Below are 19,151 nucleotides of genomic sequence, written 5' to 3'. Positions count from 1 at the left end.
AAGAGAGAGAGAAAGGACCTGAGAAAATATTGGAAGAGATTCTAGTTGAAAACTTCCCTCACATGGGAAAGGAAATAGCTACCCCAGTCCAGGAAGCACAGAGAGTCCCAGGCAGGATAAACCCAAGGAGAAACACACCAAGACATATAGTAGTCAAAGTGACAAAAATTAAAGACAGAGAAATGTTATTAAAAGCAACAAGGGAAAAATGACAAATAACATACAAGGAAACTTCCATCAGGTTAACAGCTGATTTCTCAGCAGAAACTCTGCAAGCCAGAAGGGAGTGGCAAGATATATTTCAGGTGATGAAAGGGAAGAACCTACAACCAAGAATACTCTACCCAGCAAGGATCTCATTCAGATTTGATGGAGAAATCAAAAGCTTTACAGACAAGCAACAGCTAAGAGAATTCAGCACCACCAAACCAGCCCTACAACAAATGCTAAAGGAACTTCTCTAAGCGGGAGACATAGAAGAAAAGGACCTACAAAAACAAAAACAAAACAATTAAGAAAATGGTACTAGGAACATACATATCGATAATTACCTTGAATGTAAGTGGACTAAATGCACCAACCAAAAGACACAGACTGGCTGAATGGATACAAAAACAAGACCCATATATATGCTGTCTACAAGAGACCCACTTCAGACCTAGGGACACATACAGACTAAACGTGAGGGGATGGAAAAAGATATTCCATGCAAATGAAAATCAGAAGAAAGCTGGAGTAGCAATACTCATATCAGATAAAATAGACTTTAAAATAAAAAATGTTACAAGAGACAAGAAAGGACATTACATAAAGATCAAGGGATCCATCCAAGAAGAGGAGATAACAATTATAAATATATATGCGCCCAATGTAGGAGCAGTTCAATACATAAGGCAAATGCTAACAACTGTGAAAGAGGAAATGCAAGGCAGAAATAGAGACACAGGTGTAGAGAACAAACACATGGACACCAAGTGGGAAAAGCGGGGAGGATTGGGGGGGAATGAATTGGGAGATTGGGATACCAAATTGTACACTCTAAATATATGCTGTTTATTGTCTGTTAATTGTATCTCAATAAAAGTTCTTAAAAAAAAAAAACGTGAGGGGGTGTACGATTTTAAAAAATTAGGGAGTGTGTGAAAAAAATTTTTTGAAGACCACTGATCTAGAGCAGTGTTTTTCAATCTTAGTACCATTAGCGTTTGGGACTAGATAATTCTTTATTATGAAGAGGCTGTCTTGTGCATTGTAGGATGTTTAAGAGCATCCCTGGCCTCTACCCACTAGATGCCGGTAGCAGCTTCCCAGTAGTGACAACCAAAGATACTTCCAGACATTGCCAAATATCCCCTGGAAAGCAAAATTGCTTTCCATCACTCGCCCATCATTGAAATAGAGCATATTGATCTCCTTTCAGTCAGTAACATAGAGTATATATTAGCATTTCACACATATGCTAATCTCAGTTTTGAGTTTTCTACCATATAGTTCTAGTCTAAAGCATGACCTAAGGTGGCAGATCAAGAGATACAACTTAAGGGACAATGTAATAATTCATTCACAAAAGTCAGTATGTTTTATCCCTGTTATCAATGCAGATGACCAAACAGCTACATATAAATCATCTGTTAACTTTGCCCCATCTCTATAGAGCTTAACATTATAAGCCCTTGCTTATATCTGGAGTCAGTGTGAGAAATGGCTATGTGGAAAACCTCTATTGTTTTGTGAAAGTTCTTGAGGACCTTCTGTATTATGTTCTCTTAACCTCATGTCATGAACCAAACCAAGCTCGCACAGTGGTTTGGAGGTGAATTAGTATGCCTTTCAGTTATATCACAGTAGCCCTGTAAAGGTTTTTGCCTTAACTACCAGGAAGCTCTGAGCTAAATTTGTGTTCAATTACAGTGTCTTTCCTTTGTTGTTTCCTAATTAATTATTTCTTCACTCTCCCTCTTCCCTTCATTTTATTACTTTTTTCTTGTTTAAATGGTTCTCAGCTGTATTGAATCTATGCCTTTTAGCATAAGCACCGCTTTGCGTTGGAAATGTAAATATATTAAATAAATAAATAAAGTTTATGGGATGATATAGTTTGAACTGTCAGTAACACAACAAAAGGGTGCAAAGTCACTATATGGTTTTTTCCTGGAATCATTCTCTCAATGTACTACTCTAGCCTAAAAAAGAACGATTTGTCGGAAATCTTAAAGTAGACAAAATAAATACCATTTTTCTCTCATAATAAAACTCTGGGGTCTCTGTGGGGGTTTTTTTAGACAATTGTACCAAGTTCTATTTTCATTTCCTCAAAAAAAAAATCTGTAATTATTGATGCTAAACATAGAAGCATTTTCTGAAACTAGCCTAAAAACTTGAGTGAGTACCTTTTAGTCAGAAACAGTGAAGAAGGAAAAGGCACTATTGAGTACCTACTAAATGTTGTGCCTTGTGCTAGGTATATTATATCACATTTAATCCCCACAGTTGTCTTATTATGATCTTAGTGCTATTTTTATCTGTAAAGAGTCCAAGGTTTAGAAAGAGACAATGCACAGATACGTCATTCTTATCCCAGAGTTCTTGCTCTTTACATGATGAGGCCGTAAAGACTTCAGGACAGTGCCTGCCTAGCACTTAGTAAGCTCTATGAGTGTTACTTCCTCTTATGTCATCTGGGGTATGAATAAAGATCAAAATTGCTAAATGCAGAGATAATATACTGCATCAAATCCTAGAGGGAATAGAGAAATACATTTAGAATGTATAAAGAGTTTATTTAGAATAGATAGAAGAATCTTAGTTTATTGTAGCTGTCATCTATAAGAATTTTATAAACTGAAAATACAAATTCAGATTACATTAAATGTAACAAATTACCTGGTGAGTTACTAACAAAACTTTGAGAAATATTCTTTATCTTAGAGATGAAGTAAGGGCTAGTAATATTGTGCAGTTCTTCCCCTTATCACCTTTGTCAGAGGCAGGAGATTGAACTCGATGGGTCATGCATCTAACCCAGTGTGGCAGTGCTTATGCTTTTGTGTTGAGACTACTCTATCATATTATCTTTATTTTATCTTATACATGAATATATGTAATGTAGCTTTTCCTATCTAAGTTAAAGTTTCATATGTTAAGAAGGAGTTTGTTTTAACATATTTTCTTGTATGCTTTGCTGGCCTTAAAAAAAATAATAATTACATACTTTTCCACAGGAAAAAAATAATGGATTCTTGCTTTTTTCTGCCTTTAGTTCCATGTTTTCCAGCACCCAACATAACTTGTAAGGATTTTAGTGGCAATGAAACACATTTTACTGGAAATGAAGTTGGTTTTCTGAAGCCCGTATCTTGCCGTAATGTGTAAGTACATTACTGAAGCTAAATTTTCAGATTACTTGCCTATGTTGTGTCTTGACTGAATAGACTGAAGAGGTAAAGAGTTAATTTATAAGGAGAATCCTGCACTAATATAACTTTAATCTTTTTGCTTTTGTCAGAAAACCTCTGTTTTAAGTGTGCATGTGGTTTGATAAATGCAATTTACCAACCAAGTAAAGCTCAGTAGTTCACTATGTGGGATAAATTGACCGACTGGCTTCATGCCATGTCTGTTCAGTCAATTTATGCTACCAAATGGGTTATGAAAAAAATTCTGTTTTCAAAATTTGAGAACTTTCTAGAGTGCAAATGAGGGATTGTGTACCTGTAGTATTAAAAGAATGCTAATTATTCATCATTTGCATTTGGAAACTTGGTTTCATTCTTTGTAACAGGTATGGATGGTGAATAGTAATGTTAAACAGAATTCAGAAGGTAGTTTGGTATATTAAGACAAATGGCTTTATTTTGTTGGGAATATTCTTTGTTTAAAGAACTTTTAGGTTTGCTGTTTATTTTTGCCGTAGTAAAGCTAACAGTTTATTCTTATGTTTATGCTTTGTACCAAAAACATGATTTAGTTTTACCCATTTTTAACTGCTGTAATATGTTATAATTTATATTATATTTTCACCTTTACTATACATTGTTATATTTTGTTTGATGGCACCTATTTTGCAGTTGTATCAAAAAACAACCACTATTTGACCCTTTCTACAAGTTCTATTAGAATTCTTAGAAATTACTATTAGTCTTTTTTTTTTCCTTTGACCCTACCTCACTGAGTTAATGAGGGGCTTTAGAGTCTATCTTGCTGTGTAATCTAATCACTTTAAGCTTCTTGGGTTCCAAGATTTCTCATTAGTAAGATAAAAATTGTTAAAATTATTTCCAAAGTACTTAGATATGGTTTAGTCAGTTTTTAAATTTACAGATTGATATTTCCAAATGACAAATAATTTGTTAAGTGCTGGTCCAAGATATCATAGGTTATAATACAAGACTAAGAAAATCATCTATTAAGAACAGCTAACCACTCAGGTTGGATGTTGGAGGTTCATATTACCTGTAATGGTCACACCACAATGATCTGCTACTTTCCAAGTTAACTCTGATTTTTCTTCTGGTATCTCTGAGTACATTAGGCTCAGGGCAACTGAGCTATACTAATCATGCTCACAAGACATTGATGTCAATTGTGATAAGAAATATAACTATCAAGGAAACCAGATATTCCAAGTCTACTGGCCAGCTTATTCCCCAATTCTACGATTCCAAAATAGAATTTGCTTGATGAGCATTGAATCAGAATGAGGGGAGTTCGGTTGCTGGATAATTTTAATAATAAGTCACAAAAGTAAGATAACCTGATATATCACTTTTCTTTATCAGGATATTCAGTACATGCTCGCCAAACAGCTGGCCGCTGGTGGGCTACTGAATAAAGACTCACTGACAAATTTTTATTCATTGAGTGTCCTTTTTCCAGTGTTTTGTGTTTTCTTTCTTCTCCTGTTGGCATATTCTTTTATAATATTTGATACTTGATTAAAATTCCATCTGAAAATTGCAAATATAGCCATTCTATAATGTACTGTTAAACAACTGAGGTCTAGTAACTATGTCTGATTGGTTACCGAGTCACACATCTCTTTATTCTGGCCACCTACATTAGCTGGAGCAGCCTAACTGTTGTAACAAATGTCTTCAGAATTTCAGTGCTTAACACAATAAATATTATTTCTCACTCACATCATAGTCCAGTTTGTGTTGGCTTGGAGGTCTGAATGGGGTGAAGGAGATGATAGTTGCTTCATGCAGTCATGCAGGAGTCTTGTGCCTTTCATCTTGTGGCTTTGCTTCCTCTAGTCCTTAGAGTCCTTTCCATTCAGCCAACAGATGGGAAAGAGGAGAGGGAACCCCTGTAGGAATGTTTTATGGGCCAGACATAAAATGATGCCATACATCACTTCTGTCCTCATTTCATTGGCCAAAACTCAGTGATGGCTGCACTTAACTGCAAAGTGAACTAGAATATATACAGACATAACTCGGAGATATTGTGAGTTTGGTTGTAGACCAATAAAATAAAGCAAGTCACACGAATCTTTTTGTTTCCCTGTGTATATAAAAGTTATATTTATACTATATGTAGTCTAGTAAGTGTGCGATAGCATTGTGTCTAAAGAAACTATGTACATAGCTTAATTTTAAAATAATGCTATTGGAAAAATGACACCAGTAGACTTGCTTGATTCAGGGTTTCCACAAACCTTCAGTTTGTAAAAAACACAGTTTATCTGCAAAGTGCAGTAACACAAAGCACACTAAAACAGGGTATGCCTGTAGTTTAGCTGTAAGTCCACGAGAAAAAGCAAAGTGATTTGGTGAACAATTAGACAAATCTGCTATACCACCAGTTTTTAGATTATTCTTTAGGTTGATTTATTTATATAGATAACTGCTTTTCTAATTTCATTCCCCTTACCAGCCAAGCTTTTTGAGAGGCTTGTTTCTATAATATTTATCTTTTTATGAATTTTTCAGTCTAATGCAATATGGCTTTTGGCCATACTGAAATTCGCCAGCGATCTTTGTTGCCATATCAAATGGATATTTATAGTCCATATCTTAATCCTTCCACAGTATTTGGCATTCCTTTCTCTTAACATAGTTTCTTTCCTTGACTTCCAGTATAAAACACACTTCAGTTTCCTTTGATTCCTTTTCCTTTCCTTGTTCCTTAAATCTTGATATCCCCAAGATTATATCCTTGGCCCTTTTCTCTTTTTCATTCATTCCACCCCTTTGGTTTCTCTCACCGTCTTTATATTAAAGGTACCAAACTGAATCTATCGTCTTTTCCTTCAGGTCATTTCCTCCTTTGTATTAGTGAATGCAGCTGTTCTACCCAGTTTCTTAAGCAGAAACTTTGGAGTCATTCTCCTTTTCTCTCAGTCCCCACATTTAGTCTGGCTGCTCTGCCTTCTTAGTATTTCCCAATTTTGTTTCCTTGTGTCTCCCACTGCTACTGGCCAAGTAGGTTATAGCTTGAGTTTCTACAAAGCCTCCCAATTTATTTCTCTACTTCTAGTCTGGTGTCCCATTACAATGTAAAGGGGGCGCTACTGCCCTCAGTGTAAAAAATGACATCTTTGTAATATTAGATGCATATGCAGGATTTCTGGGCTGTTCACCATCTCCCCTAATTCCCCAAAAGTGTCCTGATTGTGAATGCAATGCAAAATACACAGTTGTAAGCAGGAGACTGACATGCAGATGTGACTTTAAAACGGTAACTCTAGCTACCTTTATATTTCTTTAGTCCTCTTTGCAGCAGCTCCTTGAGTTATCTAGTACTTCTTTTCTTCATTTTTTCCCAATTTTTATTGAGTTAACATTGATTTATAACATTATGTAAGTCCCATGTGTACATTAAAATTCAACTTCTATATACACTACAGGGTACTTGCCACTAAGTCTCATTTCCATCCATCATCATATCGTTAATCCTCTTTACCCATTTTGCCCACCTCCCACCCCCCTTCACCTCTGCTGACCACCAGTCTGTTCTGTGTTTCTGTGTGTTCTTGTCTTATTTTTTGTTTTTCTCTTTTTTTTAATTCCACACGAGTGAAGTCATACAGTATTTGTCTTTCTCCATCTGACTTATTTCACTTTTGATTGGTGAATTCAGTCCATTTACATTTAGTGTGATTGTTGATATATGAGGACTTGGTATTGCCTTTTTTTTTTTAAAGAAACTTTATTTTTTATTTTTGGCTGCCTTGGGTCTTTATCTAGTTGTGGTGAGTGGGGCTGTTCTTCATTGAGATGCGGGGGCTCCTCATTGTAGTGGGCTCCTCATTGTAGTGGCTTCTCTTGTTGCAGAACATGGGCTCTAGGCACATGGGCTTCAGTAGTTGCAGCACATGGGCTCAGTAGTTGTGGCACACGAGCTCTAGGGCACACGGGCTTTAGTAGATGTGGTTCATGGGTTTAGTTGCTCTGCGAAATGTGGGGTCTTCCTGGACCAGGGATTGAACCCATGTCCCCTGCATTGGCAGGCAGATTCCCAACCACTACACCACCAGGGAAGTCCCAAGTATTGCCATTTTATCTTTTGTTTTCTGTTTGTTCTATCGTTCCATTGCTTCTTTTCCCTTGCATTTCTGTCTGCCATTTTAGTTTGGTGGTTTTCTATGATGTTTTTCTCAGTATTCTCTTTTTTTTATGTTTTGTGTCTCTGCTCTAGATTTTTATTTTGTGGTTATCACGAGGTTTGTATAAACATTTTAAAGATAAAATAGTGCTTTTTCTGATGGTAATATCTTATCCTCATATGCCTATACAGGTTCCATCCTTTTCTTCTTCTGCTTTTATGTTTTTGTTGTCATAAATATGTCTCAACACAAAAGTTTGTTACCAAACTGACATAGCTATAGTTATTTTTAGTGCTTTTTTTTTTGCCCTTTAACCTTTGCTATAATTGTGTTTAACAACCTATTCTGATATTATAATTGCAGTTTTCTGATTCTATTTATTATCTTACTCAAAGTTTTGTGTACTTTTGCCTTTCCCAGGTAGAGGAGCTTCTTTCAATATTTCTTGTAAGGCAGGTCTAGTGGTAATAAATTATCTCAACTTTTGTTTGTCTGGGAATGCCTTTATTTCTCCTTTATTATCTGAATGATACCTTTGCTGTATAGAGTATTCTTGGCTGACAGCTTTTATCTTTCAATATTTTGAGTTTGTCATGGCTTGTAGAGTTTCTGCTGAGAAATCTGCTGATAGCCTAATGGAGGTAGGTTACTTTTTTTCTCTTACTGCCTTTAAAATTCTTTCTTTGTCATTGACTTTTTAAAAAAAAATATTTATTTTATTGACTGTGTTGGGTCTTTGTTGCTGCACACGGGCTTTCTCTGGTTGTGGCAAGCAGGGGCTACTCTTTGTTGTGGTGTGCAGGCTCCTCATTGTGGTGGCCTCTCTTGTGGAGCATGGGCTCTAGACACGTGGGCTTCAGTAGTTGTGGCACAGGGGCTCAGTAGTTGTGGCTCACAGGCTGTAGAGCATAGGCTCAATAGTTGTGGCACACGGGCTTAGTTGTTCCACGGCATGTGGTATCTTCCTGGGGCAGGGATCGAAGCCGTGTACCCTGCATTGGCAGGCAGATTCTCAACCACTGCGCCACCTAGGAAGTCCCTGTTATTTACTTTTGACAGTTTTATATAATGTGCCTTGGAGAAGGTCTTTTTGCATTGAGATAATTAGGTGTTCTATCAGCTTCACGGCCTGTATATCTAGTTCCTTTCCCAGATTTGGGAAGTTCTCAGCTATTTATTTCCTTAAATAAGCTGTCTCTTTTCCTTCTGGGATTCCTATTTTCCTTGTGTTGCCTTTTCTAGTGGAGTTGGATAGTTTTTGCAGAGTTTCTTCATTAAAAAAAAAGTCTTAGTTCCCTCTCCTCTTTTACCTGAATCATTTCTCAATTTCTGTCTTTGAGCTCACTAATTCTCTCTTCCATATGGTCTACTCTATTTCCAGTGCTTTCTAATGCCATTCTTCATCTCGTTTATTGAGTTCTTTAGCCCCATAACTTCTGTTTGATTCTCTTTTAGAGTTTCAGTTTCTTTGATAAAGTATTCTTCTGTTCATTAATTTTATTCCTTAGTTCATTGAACTGCTGTTTTGTTTTCTTGTAGCTTGTTGAGTTTCTTTCTGATAGCTATTTTGAATTCTCTATCAGACCACAGTCTTCTGTGGCCTTGAGTTTGGTTTGTGGAGACTTGTCTTTTCCTGATACTGTGTTACTGTGGTTTTTCATGGTGCTTGATGAGTTGCTCCTTTGCTGGCGCATTTGAAGTAGTGAATACCTTTCTTACTTAGGTAAAGCTTTATTTACTTTGATTCTAACAGTTCAACAGATTGGTAATTAGAGTCCTTTCTCTTGTTTTTCAGTAGGTGGCGCTATAGCACAAGTTATAGTTTGGTTTCTCTTACTTGAGCTGCCTCTGGCTATATTTGCGAACTGGCTCTTTCCACCTTCCCTCACCTCTGTCAGAGGTATCGCCAGTGCCCTCATCATCACTGCGTGTTCCCCTGGAGTTATTGGCGCCTTGATGCTGCCAGTATCGCTGCCGTTGCTGGCTTCACCACCGGGGGCACCAGGATGGCTGGTCCCTCTGCCACATGTGGGGTTGCCTGGGTGGTGGGCACTGCTGTAGCGGTGAGGGTAGGAGGAGGAATGAGGTGGGGAGCCAGGTTTGTGGGTGCTGGGGGGGGAGGGGAGAGGGGCGGCAGGGTCACAGGCACCACTATGGCCCATCCAGTCTTTCTTGAGCCTGCTCTATTCTTTTTGCCCTCATCGTTACCAGAATTGTTCTTGCTGAAGTCTCTTAATGATTTCCTATTGGTTAAATTTAGTGGTAGGTTCTCAGGTATTCTTATGTCATTCATCAGTCACAATTGGCACAGTTGATCCCTCTGTTCTTCTTAATACACTGCCTTCACTTGACTTCCAAGATATCACACTCTTTTGGTTTTACTTTTGCTTCACTGTCAACTCCATTCTGGTTCCTTCTCTTCTTGATCTGGGAAGGTTTGTTGTACATTATTGTGACAGTAGCTCACAAATACTCCCCTTCAGTCTGTTCTTAGCACAGCACGTAGAGTGATTATTTTAAAATCTAAATCAGATCACACCACATCTCTACTTACCTCTGCAGTAGCTTCACATATCTCTCAGAGTAAAAGACAGTTTTTACTTAACGATGATATTCAAGGTCCTACGTGATCTGCCCTCTTTGCACCCTGTTATCTCTCTTACCTTGTCTCCTACTATTCTTCCCCTCTCTTATTCCACTCCTGCTACATTTGCTTCCTTAATAGACCTTAAACATATCAGATATGCTGCCTTTGTAACAACAATTTCTTTTGTCTGGGACACTCTTCCCTCACAGGCATGGCATGACTAAGTCTCTTACCTCCCTTAGGTCTTTGCTCAAATATCACCTTCTCAATGAAGCTTACTCTTGTCACCCTGTTTAAATGCCCCTTGTCTGTACCCCTGGAATTCTGGATTCCCTGTACACCCTAATCCACTTCTTTTTTCATAGTGTTTATGACTTTCTAACACACGATTTCCTTTTTAAATATGTTTAGGTTTATTGCTTGCTGCCACTTGATTGTAAGCTCTTTATGGGCAGGGGTCTTTGTCTCTTTTGTTCATTAATATATTACAATAGCCTAAGATAGTGCCTGGCACTCAGTAGCCACCCAAAAAGCATTAATTGAATGGACGAATGAACCAATTAACAAATTATAATCAACAGTTTTATTTTCTAAAACGTTTACATGTTGGAAGTACATGAATGTGACATTCATGTTCTAATTCTGTGCAGAAATGGCTATTCATACAAAGTGGCGGTTGCACTGTCTCTTTTTCTTGGATGGTTGGGAGCAGATCGATTTTACCTTGGATACCCTGCCTTAGGTGAGTATGTTTCATTAAAAAAAAAAAATTCTTGTGAAACTTGTAGGTAAATGTATCTATTCTTATAGATTAAATCTCTGCATACTGTGAATAGTTATAAGTTCCATGTAGCTGGAGTTGAATAGTCAACATTCTTCTGTGAGTATAGAGCTAGCAATTAGATCTGTAGTTAACTTGGGTAAGAAATATTGACTTTTCCTGTTTTTTTCATCTTTGTGAAAGCACACATGCAATATAGTGTAGTCACCACTTAGGACAGTAGACTTGAGTTGTCATTGCTAGTGCTACGTATACAGTGTACCTTCAATAAATGTTTTATGAGTAAATGCATATCTTTCCCTGTCCTTCCAAAAAATATTTGCCTTCTACCTGAACCTCTGTCAGTGTTGCTTTGGAAATGGAAACTACTTCCTTCGGGAGGAGTTGGGGTTGAAACGACAGCAACCAGCAGGAGCTGGTATGGAGGCTGATTCTTACCCTTAGCATCCCTTCCCACACCTTCCTCCCATCTGTGATCTTTACATTTACCATAGTTACTAATGCTTATGAAAACTATTTACATTCGATGATAGCTCTTGTTTAAATAGTACTTTCACATGCCTGCCCTGATTTAAGCCTTAAAACTCTGAGTTTATCATCCTGTTTAAATCTGCTTTAACAGGTAGGGAAATTGTCACCAGAGAGGTTAAGGGAGTTACTGACTCTGGAGGCATTGCTTTGTACTGTGACATATTTGTTGCTATCATTGTTGTTTTATGGGTAGGGAAATGGTCACAAGATTAAGAGATTTACCCAAGGACACTCAGCTAGTGACCTGAATTTGAACCCAGATATTCTGGCTCAAGAGATCATGCTTTATTTACTGTAGCACTTTGCTTCTATATTAGCCCTTCACTGAGCAAATTTAAAGTTTCTGAATGCTCTGCTTTCTAGCTAGCAAAGCTAATCTTATTCTTTCCATGTTGCTACCCACCAGAGATCAAAGAGGAATCTTCACTGTGGAGTTGATGGGAATTATGTTTCTGTTAGCCTTACCTGGAACTCATATAAGGTCATAAGTAGAAGTGTTATAAGGTCATAAGTAGAAGTCAGAGTTTAAAATACTGTATACGTGAAATTTTTCAGTTAACAAATATTTATTCAACATTTACTGCCTGTTAAGTAAGTGTCAAAGTGCTCAGGAAATAATGATGAAGATCACAGCTCCTATTGGCTAGAAGAAAATAAGTAAGAAATAAATGGTAGGCAATTTGTCATACAGCACTGTTACAGAACTGTAGTAAAGTGCTGTGAGAGCAGAGAAAAGGGACTGATTTAGTCAGCCTTAGGATGTGAGGGAAAACTTCTTGGATGAGGTGACGTTTTGCACTAGGTTTTTAAGGATGAACAGATTAGAGATTTAGGGCACTACAGGGAACAGCATGTGCAAAAGCACAGGGTGTGAAAGAGCATGTGTGCGTGTTGAGAGAATGGCGAATAATTTAGCCTATGGTGTAGGAAGAAAGATGGCAAGAGATGAAAAGTGATTGCAGAGGTAGCCTGTGGTCAGATTATAAAAGGCTTTGGGAGGGAATTCCCTGGCAGTCCAGTGGTTAGGACTCGGCGCTTTCACTGCCGTGGGCACAGGTTCAATCCCTGATTGGGGAACCAAGGTCCTACAAGCCAACCAGCACAGACAAAAAAGAAAAAAGGCTTCAAGTGTTTTGTTATGGAGTTTGGACTTTACCCTTTAAACATCAGAAGCCATAACAGTTTTTAAGCAGTGGAGGATCATGGTCAGATTTGTATTTCAGGAAGACGTTACTGGAGAAATTGTGGGAAATGGCTTAGAACAGAGAAAGACTGGTGGCAAAGGAAGCTAAAAAGAGATGAATACAGTAGTCCTGGCCTGAGTGATACTGTAACTGCACTTTCATGCCATTTGTTATACAGCAGCCATACCTCTCCATAACACACCTGAAAACCGTATAATATGCACAGAAAGCCTCTAAGTTGCCATAATAAAAATATTTTAGTCTATTTTTTTAGATGTTGGATGGATGGATGGGCAGAAGGACAGATGGTCAGATGGAGAAATTAGGTTTATTATGAAAAAGTAAAATGATTTCTAACTTTTAAAAAGAAAAGGGAAGGAGGGAAGAAGAAACACTATTTCTTATAACAGTTTATTCTATGATGATTTTGTATAGTAAATATACTGTAAATAACTGGCTTAATGAGTGACTTTTTAGCGTCCTGTGATATGTATCAGATGAGCTGTCATGTCATATGATGTAAGTTAGTATTTTTGACTTGCTGCAGCACATAATAACATGTTGGTTTGTATATTGTGATTTTTTTTTTCTCCAAAATAAAACTCTGGGTAATAAAACTCCATATAAAGCTCTGTATAGTGAATGTTAGTTTCCTGCCAGGAGCTCGCTCCCTTTCTCCAACCACTGCTATTCCAATCTAATAATTAATTTCAGTCAAAGAGAACATTTCAGTTTGAGGCTGAGATTCTATAAATTTGCAAATGTAATTTTTACATTTGACTTTATTTCTCAGAGTAAAGTTTTTTTTTTTAATCTTTAACTTTATTATCACAACCTTTGGATGTTCATTAATTCAACAAATTTTTTGACTGCTGGCTTAAGATACAACTTTTTTAAGATTGTCTGTCACTTCTCATTCATCTGCTTTACAGCTTCTCGATTATCTTCCGTTCTCTTTATTCTGTTGGGTTTAGGTTTTAAAAATCCCTTTACTAACTTTTAGTGGGATCTTGAAGTGAGAGGAGTTCAGTGGGCATGTCAAATTCATTATTTTTAACTGAAAGTTCTTTTATCTCTTTAAGCATTCAAATATTTTTATCCCTATCTTGCTTGTGTTTAAGCTATCTTAATGTGAAAGATTTTGATGTTTTATCAACTTAATCTAATACATAAAATTACAGTGTTTGTAGACTTAAAAAAATTTAAATGTTTTTAATTGTTTTAATTTTTACTAAGAATCCAAGGTTAAGCAATTTTGGTATTCAATTAAAATGATTACTGCCATTTAAAAATATTCTTAACTGGATAATGCAGTGTTGACTGGTATGAAAATAGTTATAGATAGAGCCTAAAACTCTATTTTTCTTATAGTCTTATTTAATCTTTCTTCATGGTTATGAAAAGTAATGGTAGTATTTATAGATAGCTTTTTAAAATACTTCCTCAGTACCATTTATGATTTTTTTTTTTTTTGGCTATTTATTTTTTTTTTCTTTAAGAACTTTTATTGAGATACAGTTAACAGACAATAAACAGCATATATTTAGAGTGTACACTTTGATATCCCAATCTCCCAATTCATCCCCCCCCCCAACCCTCCCCACTTTCCCCACTTGGTGTCCATGTGTTTGTTCTCTGCATCTGTGTCTCTATTTCTGCCTTGCTTTTCCTCTTTCATAGTTATTAGCATTTGCTTTATGTATTGAGGTGCTCCTATATTGGGTGCATATATATTTGTAATTGTTTTCTCCTCTTCTTGGATGGATCCCTTGATCTTTATGTAATGTCCTTTCTTGTCTCTTGTAACATTTTTTATTTTAAAGTCTATTTTATCTGATGTGACTATTGCTGCTCCAGCTTTCTTTTGATTTCCATTTGCATGGAATATCTTTTTCCATCCCCTCACTTTTAGTCTGTATGTGTCCCTAGGTCTGAAGTGGGTCTCTTGTAGACAGCATCTATATGGGTCTTGTTTTTGTATCCATTCAGCCAGTCTGTGTCTTTTGGTTGGTGCATTTAGTCCACTTACATTCAAGGTAATTATTGATATGTATGTTCCTATTACCATGTTCTTAATTGTTTTGTTTTTGTTTTTGTAGGTCCTTTTCTTCTGTTATGTCTCCCGCTTAGAGAAGTTACTTTAGCATTTGTTGTAGGGCTGGTTTGGTGGTGCTGAATTCTCTTAGCTGTTGCTTGTCTGTAAAGCTTTTGATTTCTCCATCAAATCTGAATGAGATCCTTGCTGGGTAGAGTATTCTTGGTTGTAGTTTCTTCCCTTTCATCACTTGAAATATATCATGCCACTCCCTTCTGGCTTGCAGAGTTTCTGCTGAGAAATCAGCTGATAACCTTATGGGAGTTCCCTTGTATGTTTTGTCATTTTTCCCTTGTTGCTTTTAATAACATTTCTCTGTCTTTAATTTTTGTCACTTTGACTACTATATGTCTTGGTGTGTTTCTCCTTGGGTTTATCCTGCCTGGGACTCTCTGCACTTCCTGGACTGGGGTAGCTATTTCCTTTCCCATGTGAGGGAAGTTTTCAACTAGAATCTCTTCCAATATTTTCTCGGGACCTTTCTCTCTCTCTTCTCCTTCTGGGACCCCTATAATGTGAATGTTGGTGCATTTAGCATTGTCCCAGAGGTCTCTTAGGCTGTCTTCAGTTCTTTTCATTCTTTTTTCCTTATTCTTTTCCACATCAGTGATTTTCACCATTCTGTCTTCCAGGTCACTTATTTGCCCTTCGGCCTCAGTTAATCTGCTATTGGTTCCTTCTAGTGTATTTTTCATTTCAGTTATTGCGTTGCGTATCTGTTTGTTTGCTCTGTAATTCTTCTAGGTCTTTGGTAAACTTTTCGATCTTCGCATCCAGTCTTTTTTCAAAGTCCTCCATCATCTTCCCCATCATTATTCTGAACTCTTTTTCTGTAAGAGTGCCTATCTCCTCTTCATTTAGTTGTTTTTCTGGGGTTTTATCCTGTCCCTTCATCTGGTACAAAGTCCTCTGCTTTTTCATTTTCTCTATTTTTCGGTGGCTGTGGTTTTCAGTTCCACAAGATGAAATACTGCTGATACTGCTTGATTCTGCTGTCTGCCCTCTTGTGGAGGAAACTATCTAGGAGCCTCCTGTGTGCTTCCTGATGGGAGGGACTGATGGTGGGTAGGGCTGGGTGGGTGGAGCTCAGTAAGACTTTAATCTGATTTGGTGGGTGGAGCTCAGTAAAACTTTAATCTGGTTGTCTGCCAATGGGTGGGGCTGTGTTCCCACCTTGTTGGTTGTTTGGTCTGAGGCTACCCAGCACTGGAGCTTACAGGCTCTTTTGTGGGGCTAATGGTGGACTCTGGGAGGGCTCAGGCCAATGAGCACTTCCCAGAACCTCTGCTGCCAGTGCCCCTGTTTCCTCGGTGAGCCACAGCTGCCCCCCACTTCTGCAGGCAACCCTCCAACACCAGCAGGTGGGTCTGGTTCAGTCTCCTATGGGGTCACTGCTCCTTCCCCCTGGGTCCTGGTGAGCACGCTTTTTTGTGTGCCCTCCAAGAGTGGAGTCTCTTTTTTCCCCAGTCCTGTGGAGGTCCTGCAATCAAATCCCACTGGCTTTCAAAGTCTGATTCTATGGGGATTCCTCCTCCCATTGTTGGACTCCCAGGTTAGGAAGCCTGACATGGGGCTCAGAACCCTCACTTTAGTGGGTGGACTTCTGCAGTATAACTGTTCTCCAGTTTGTGAGTCACCCACCCAGCATTTATGGGATTTGATTTTAACGCAATTTCACCCCTCCTACCATCTCACTGGGGCTTCTCCTTTGTCTCTGGATATGGGGTATCTTTTTTGGTGAGTTCCTGTGTCTTTCTGTTGATGATTGTTCAGCATTTAGTTGTAATTCCAGTGCTCTTGCAAGAGGGAGTGAGCCCACATCCTCCTACTCCACCATCTTAATCCTATCTCACCATTTATGATTATTGGAATTTTATAAGAACCAAATAAACAATGTAGATCATGCAGATGTGAAATTTGCTCTTTTTAAGTAATTTATTTTTTTAATTGAAGTATAGTTGATTTACAATGTTCCAGGTATACAGCAAAGTGATTCAGTCATATATATGTATATATGTGTACGTGTGTGTGTATATTTATATATTTTTTTTCTTTTAATGATTCTTTTCCATTATAGGTTATTACAAGATATAGAATATAGTTCCCTATGCTATACATTAGGTCTCTTTTCAAGTAATTTAGTGTTGAATGTTATACTTTATTATATAAATTTTACTTTAGGGTTAAATAAGGGAAATGTGTTGAGGGTGAGATTAAATTAAATTTGATAAGTTCCAAACATTCCTTTAAGAAAAATTTTCTTTCTAGGTATCTCAAATTTCTTTTTAGCCCACAACTATTACTTTATGTATAGCATATTTCTTTTAATTGATTTATTCTCATTTTACCACTGTTACTTTAGCTAGAAGCCTTTTTCACCATGAAGTCTTATTTTTCTAATATTCTGTCTTTGTGTTTTTAACTGTGTTAACATCTGCGATTTTTTTTTATATGCATTAATTGACATATTTTGTTTTGCTCGTCTGTAGCATTAAAAGATTATGGATTCTCCTAAAAAAATAATGGTACTGATGAACCCAGTGACAGGGCAAGAATAAGGATGCAGATGCAGAGAATGGACTGGAGGACACAGGGTTGGGGGGGGCGGAGGGCGAAGGGGAATCTGGGACGAAGTGAGAGAGTAGCATAGACATATGTACACTACCAGCTGTAAAATAGATAGCTAGTGGGAAGTTGCTGTATAACAAAGGGAGATCAACTCAATGATGGGTGATGCCTTAGAGGGCCAGGACAGGGAGGGTGGGAGGGAGTCGCAGGAGGGAGGGGATATGGGGATATATGTATAAATACAGCTGATTCACTTTGGTGTACCTCAAAAGCTGGTACAAGAGTGTAAAGCAATTATATTCCAATAAAGAGTTTAAAAAAAAAGGTTATGGATTCTCAAAGATAATAGCTCTTTTGGAGCAGTTAATGGGGGAGAGAGACTCTTTCCATAGTAGTATTACTTTTAAGTGTAAACATTTTCTTATTATGAGAATAACAAAGTGTTGCATGTTTTTAAGCCCCAAACTTAAAAATCTGCAGTTATATTATTCCTTTTTTCTTTTTAAGTTTAGAGTTACCAGTTTGGACTAGTATATAATAGCCACAGATCGTAGGGACAAATAAAAATAAAGGGATTTGTAGGTTAAACTCTTCTAAGATTTGAAAGCTCTCCTTTATAGGTATAGACAGACAAAAGAATAGGGATAACTAATTACCAAATCATTATAGAACACTTGTGATTTGGCAAACAGCAACTTCAGTATGAAATAATCTGCATTCTCTAAAACAGTTATATAGACAACTTGTAATAAAACAAAAAATACCAAAAATTAATCTCTATGCTTTTTATTTTATACCCAACTAAGTCCACTTATTGAATTTGTGTATTTAAATGTAAAGTGTGTTACTATAGTATAAATAAAGTACAGTAAAAACATGAGCTTTATTAATGTCATCTGGCAGCATAATCTCTTTGGAAGACTATATCTACAGTAGTAATGGTTTAGGATAAAAATCGATCCTTCTTGATTAGAAACACTTTTATTTGGAATTTCAAAACCATCTTTAAAATCTAAATACAATATTTCCTTCCACAGTAAGATTAGTAAATAGGGTATGTAGAAAGAGATGTAATAACTTTTTTATTTGGGAAAAAAGGCAGTCTACTTTTGGTAGTTCATAAATACTGCCCCCCCCCCCCCCCAGTCTTTTAAAAAACTTGTATTGGTGCTCGAAATAATGAAATCTGTAAGAGTAATTAATGGTTTGCATTGATTTTGATGCCAAAACCTCGGCCTCTCTGCACTGGTGCCAAATCAAATCTTGGAGACAGAGTTTTGGGTGAAGTAGAAAAGAGTAGCTTTATTGCTTTGCCAGGCAAAGGGGAACACAGTGGGCTCCTGCGCTCAAAAACTGGGTGTCCAACCCGGGGGGATCTGATGAGGAGTTTTACAGCAATAGTTCGAGGGTGGGACTGCTAATAAGATTAGGGTGTGTGCAGGGTCTGTACTCCTCTAATTTGGTCTCAGGTAATCTTGATGAGCTTCTGTGGTTCCTGGCCTCAGGTCATTTCTTGGCTGCTCCTTCCTTGATTAGCAACTGTTCAGATCTGCCCTTTGGAACTAAGAGGAGGTCACGGAGGGTGGATTCTTTTCCCTAGAAACAAGAAAATGGGGGACAGAAAGGCTTCCATGACCAGGAGCCCCACAAGGTCCTGCTCATTTTCAGTTTTAATAAATGCTGTTTAGAATGTTTACTACTTTGTGTTTTTCAAGTTGATCAGTGTTTGTTTACAGATAAGACAATTTACTATTGATATCTTTTGTTCCTTCAGTAGTCATATTGACTGGGCACAGGAATGACACAGCCCTGACTTCAGGTTGCTCATGGAAGGATGGAGGAGTCATACAAATAAA

The 19,151-nt window shown here is 37.4% G+C and overlaps 1 protein-coding gene across 2 annotated transcripts in view; it reads left to right on the top strand.

Annotated features, from left to right (window-relative positions):
• The window catches only part of TM2D1 (TM2 domain containing 1), a 52,335-nt gene that overhangs the window by 10,161 nt on the left and 23,023 nt on the right, over positions 1-19,151 (top strand). For both annotated transcript variants that reach the window (XM_057712755.1, XM_057712762.1), the window contains exons 3-4: positions 3,260-3,368; positions 10,787-10,878. In XM_057712755.1, coding sequence (XP_057568738.1) covers positions 3,260-3,368; positions 10,787-10,878 — 201 coding nt within the window. The remainder of the gene's footprint in view (positions 1-3,259; positions 3,369-10,786; positions 10,879-19,151) is intronic.

The sequence above is a fragment of the Hippopotamus amphibius genome, chromosome 1 (genome assembly GCF_030028045.1).
Source record: "Hippopotamus amphibius kiboko isolate mHipAmp2 chromosome 1, mHipAmp2.hap2, whole genome shotgun sequence".
Classification (NCBI taxonomy): domain Eukaryota; kingdom Metazoa; phylum Chordata; class Mammalia; order Artiodactyla; family Hippopotamidae; genus Hippopotamus; species Hippopotamus amphibius.
Note: the sequence above shows the minus strand (reverse complement) of the source record. Positions and strands in the feature narration are given on the sequence as shown.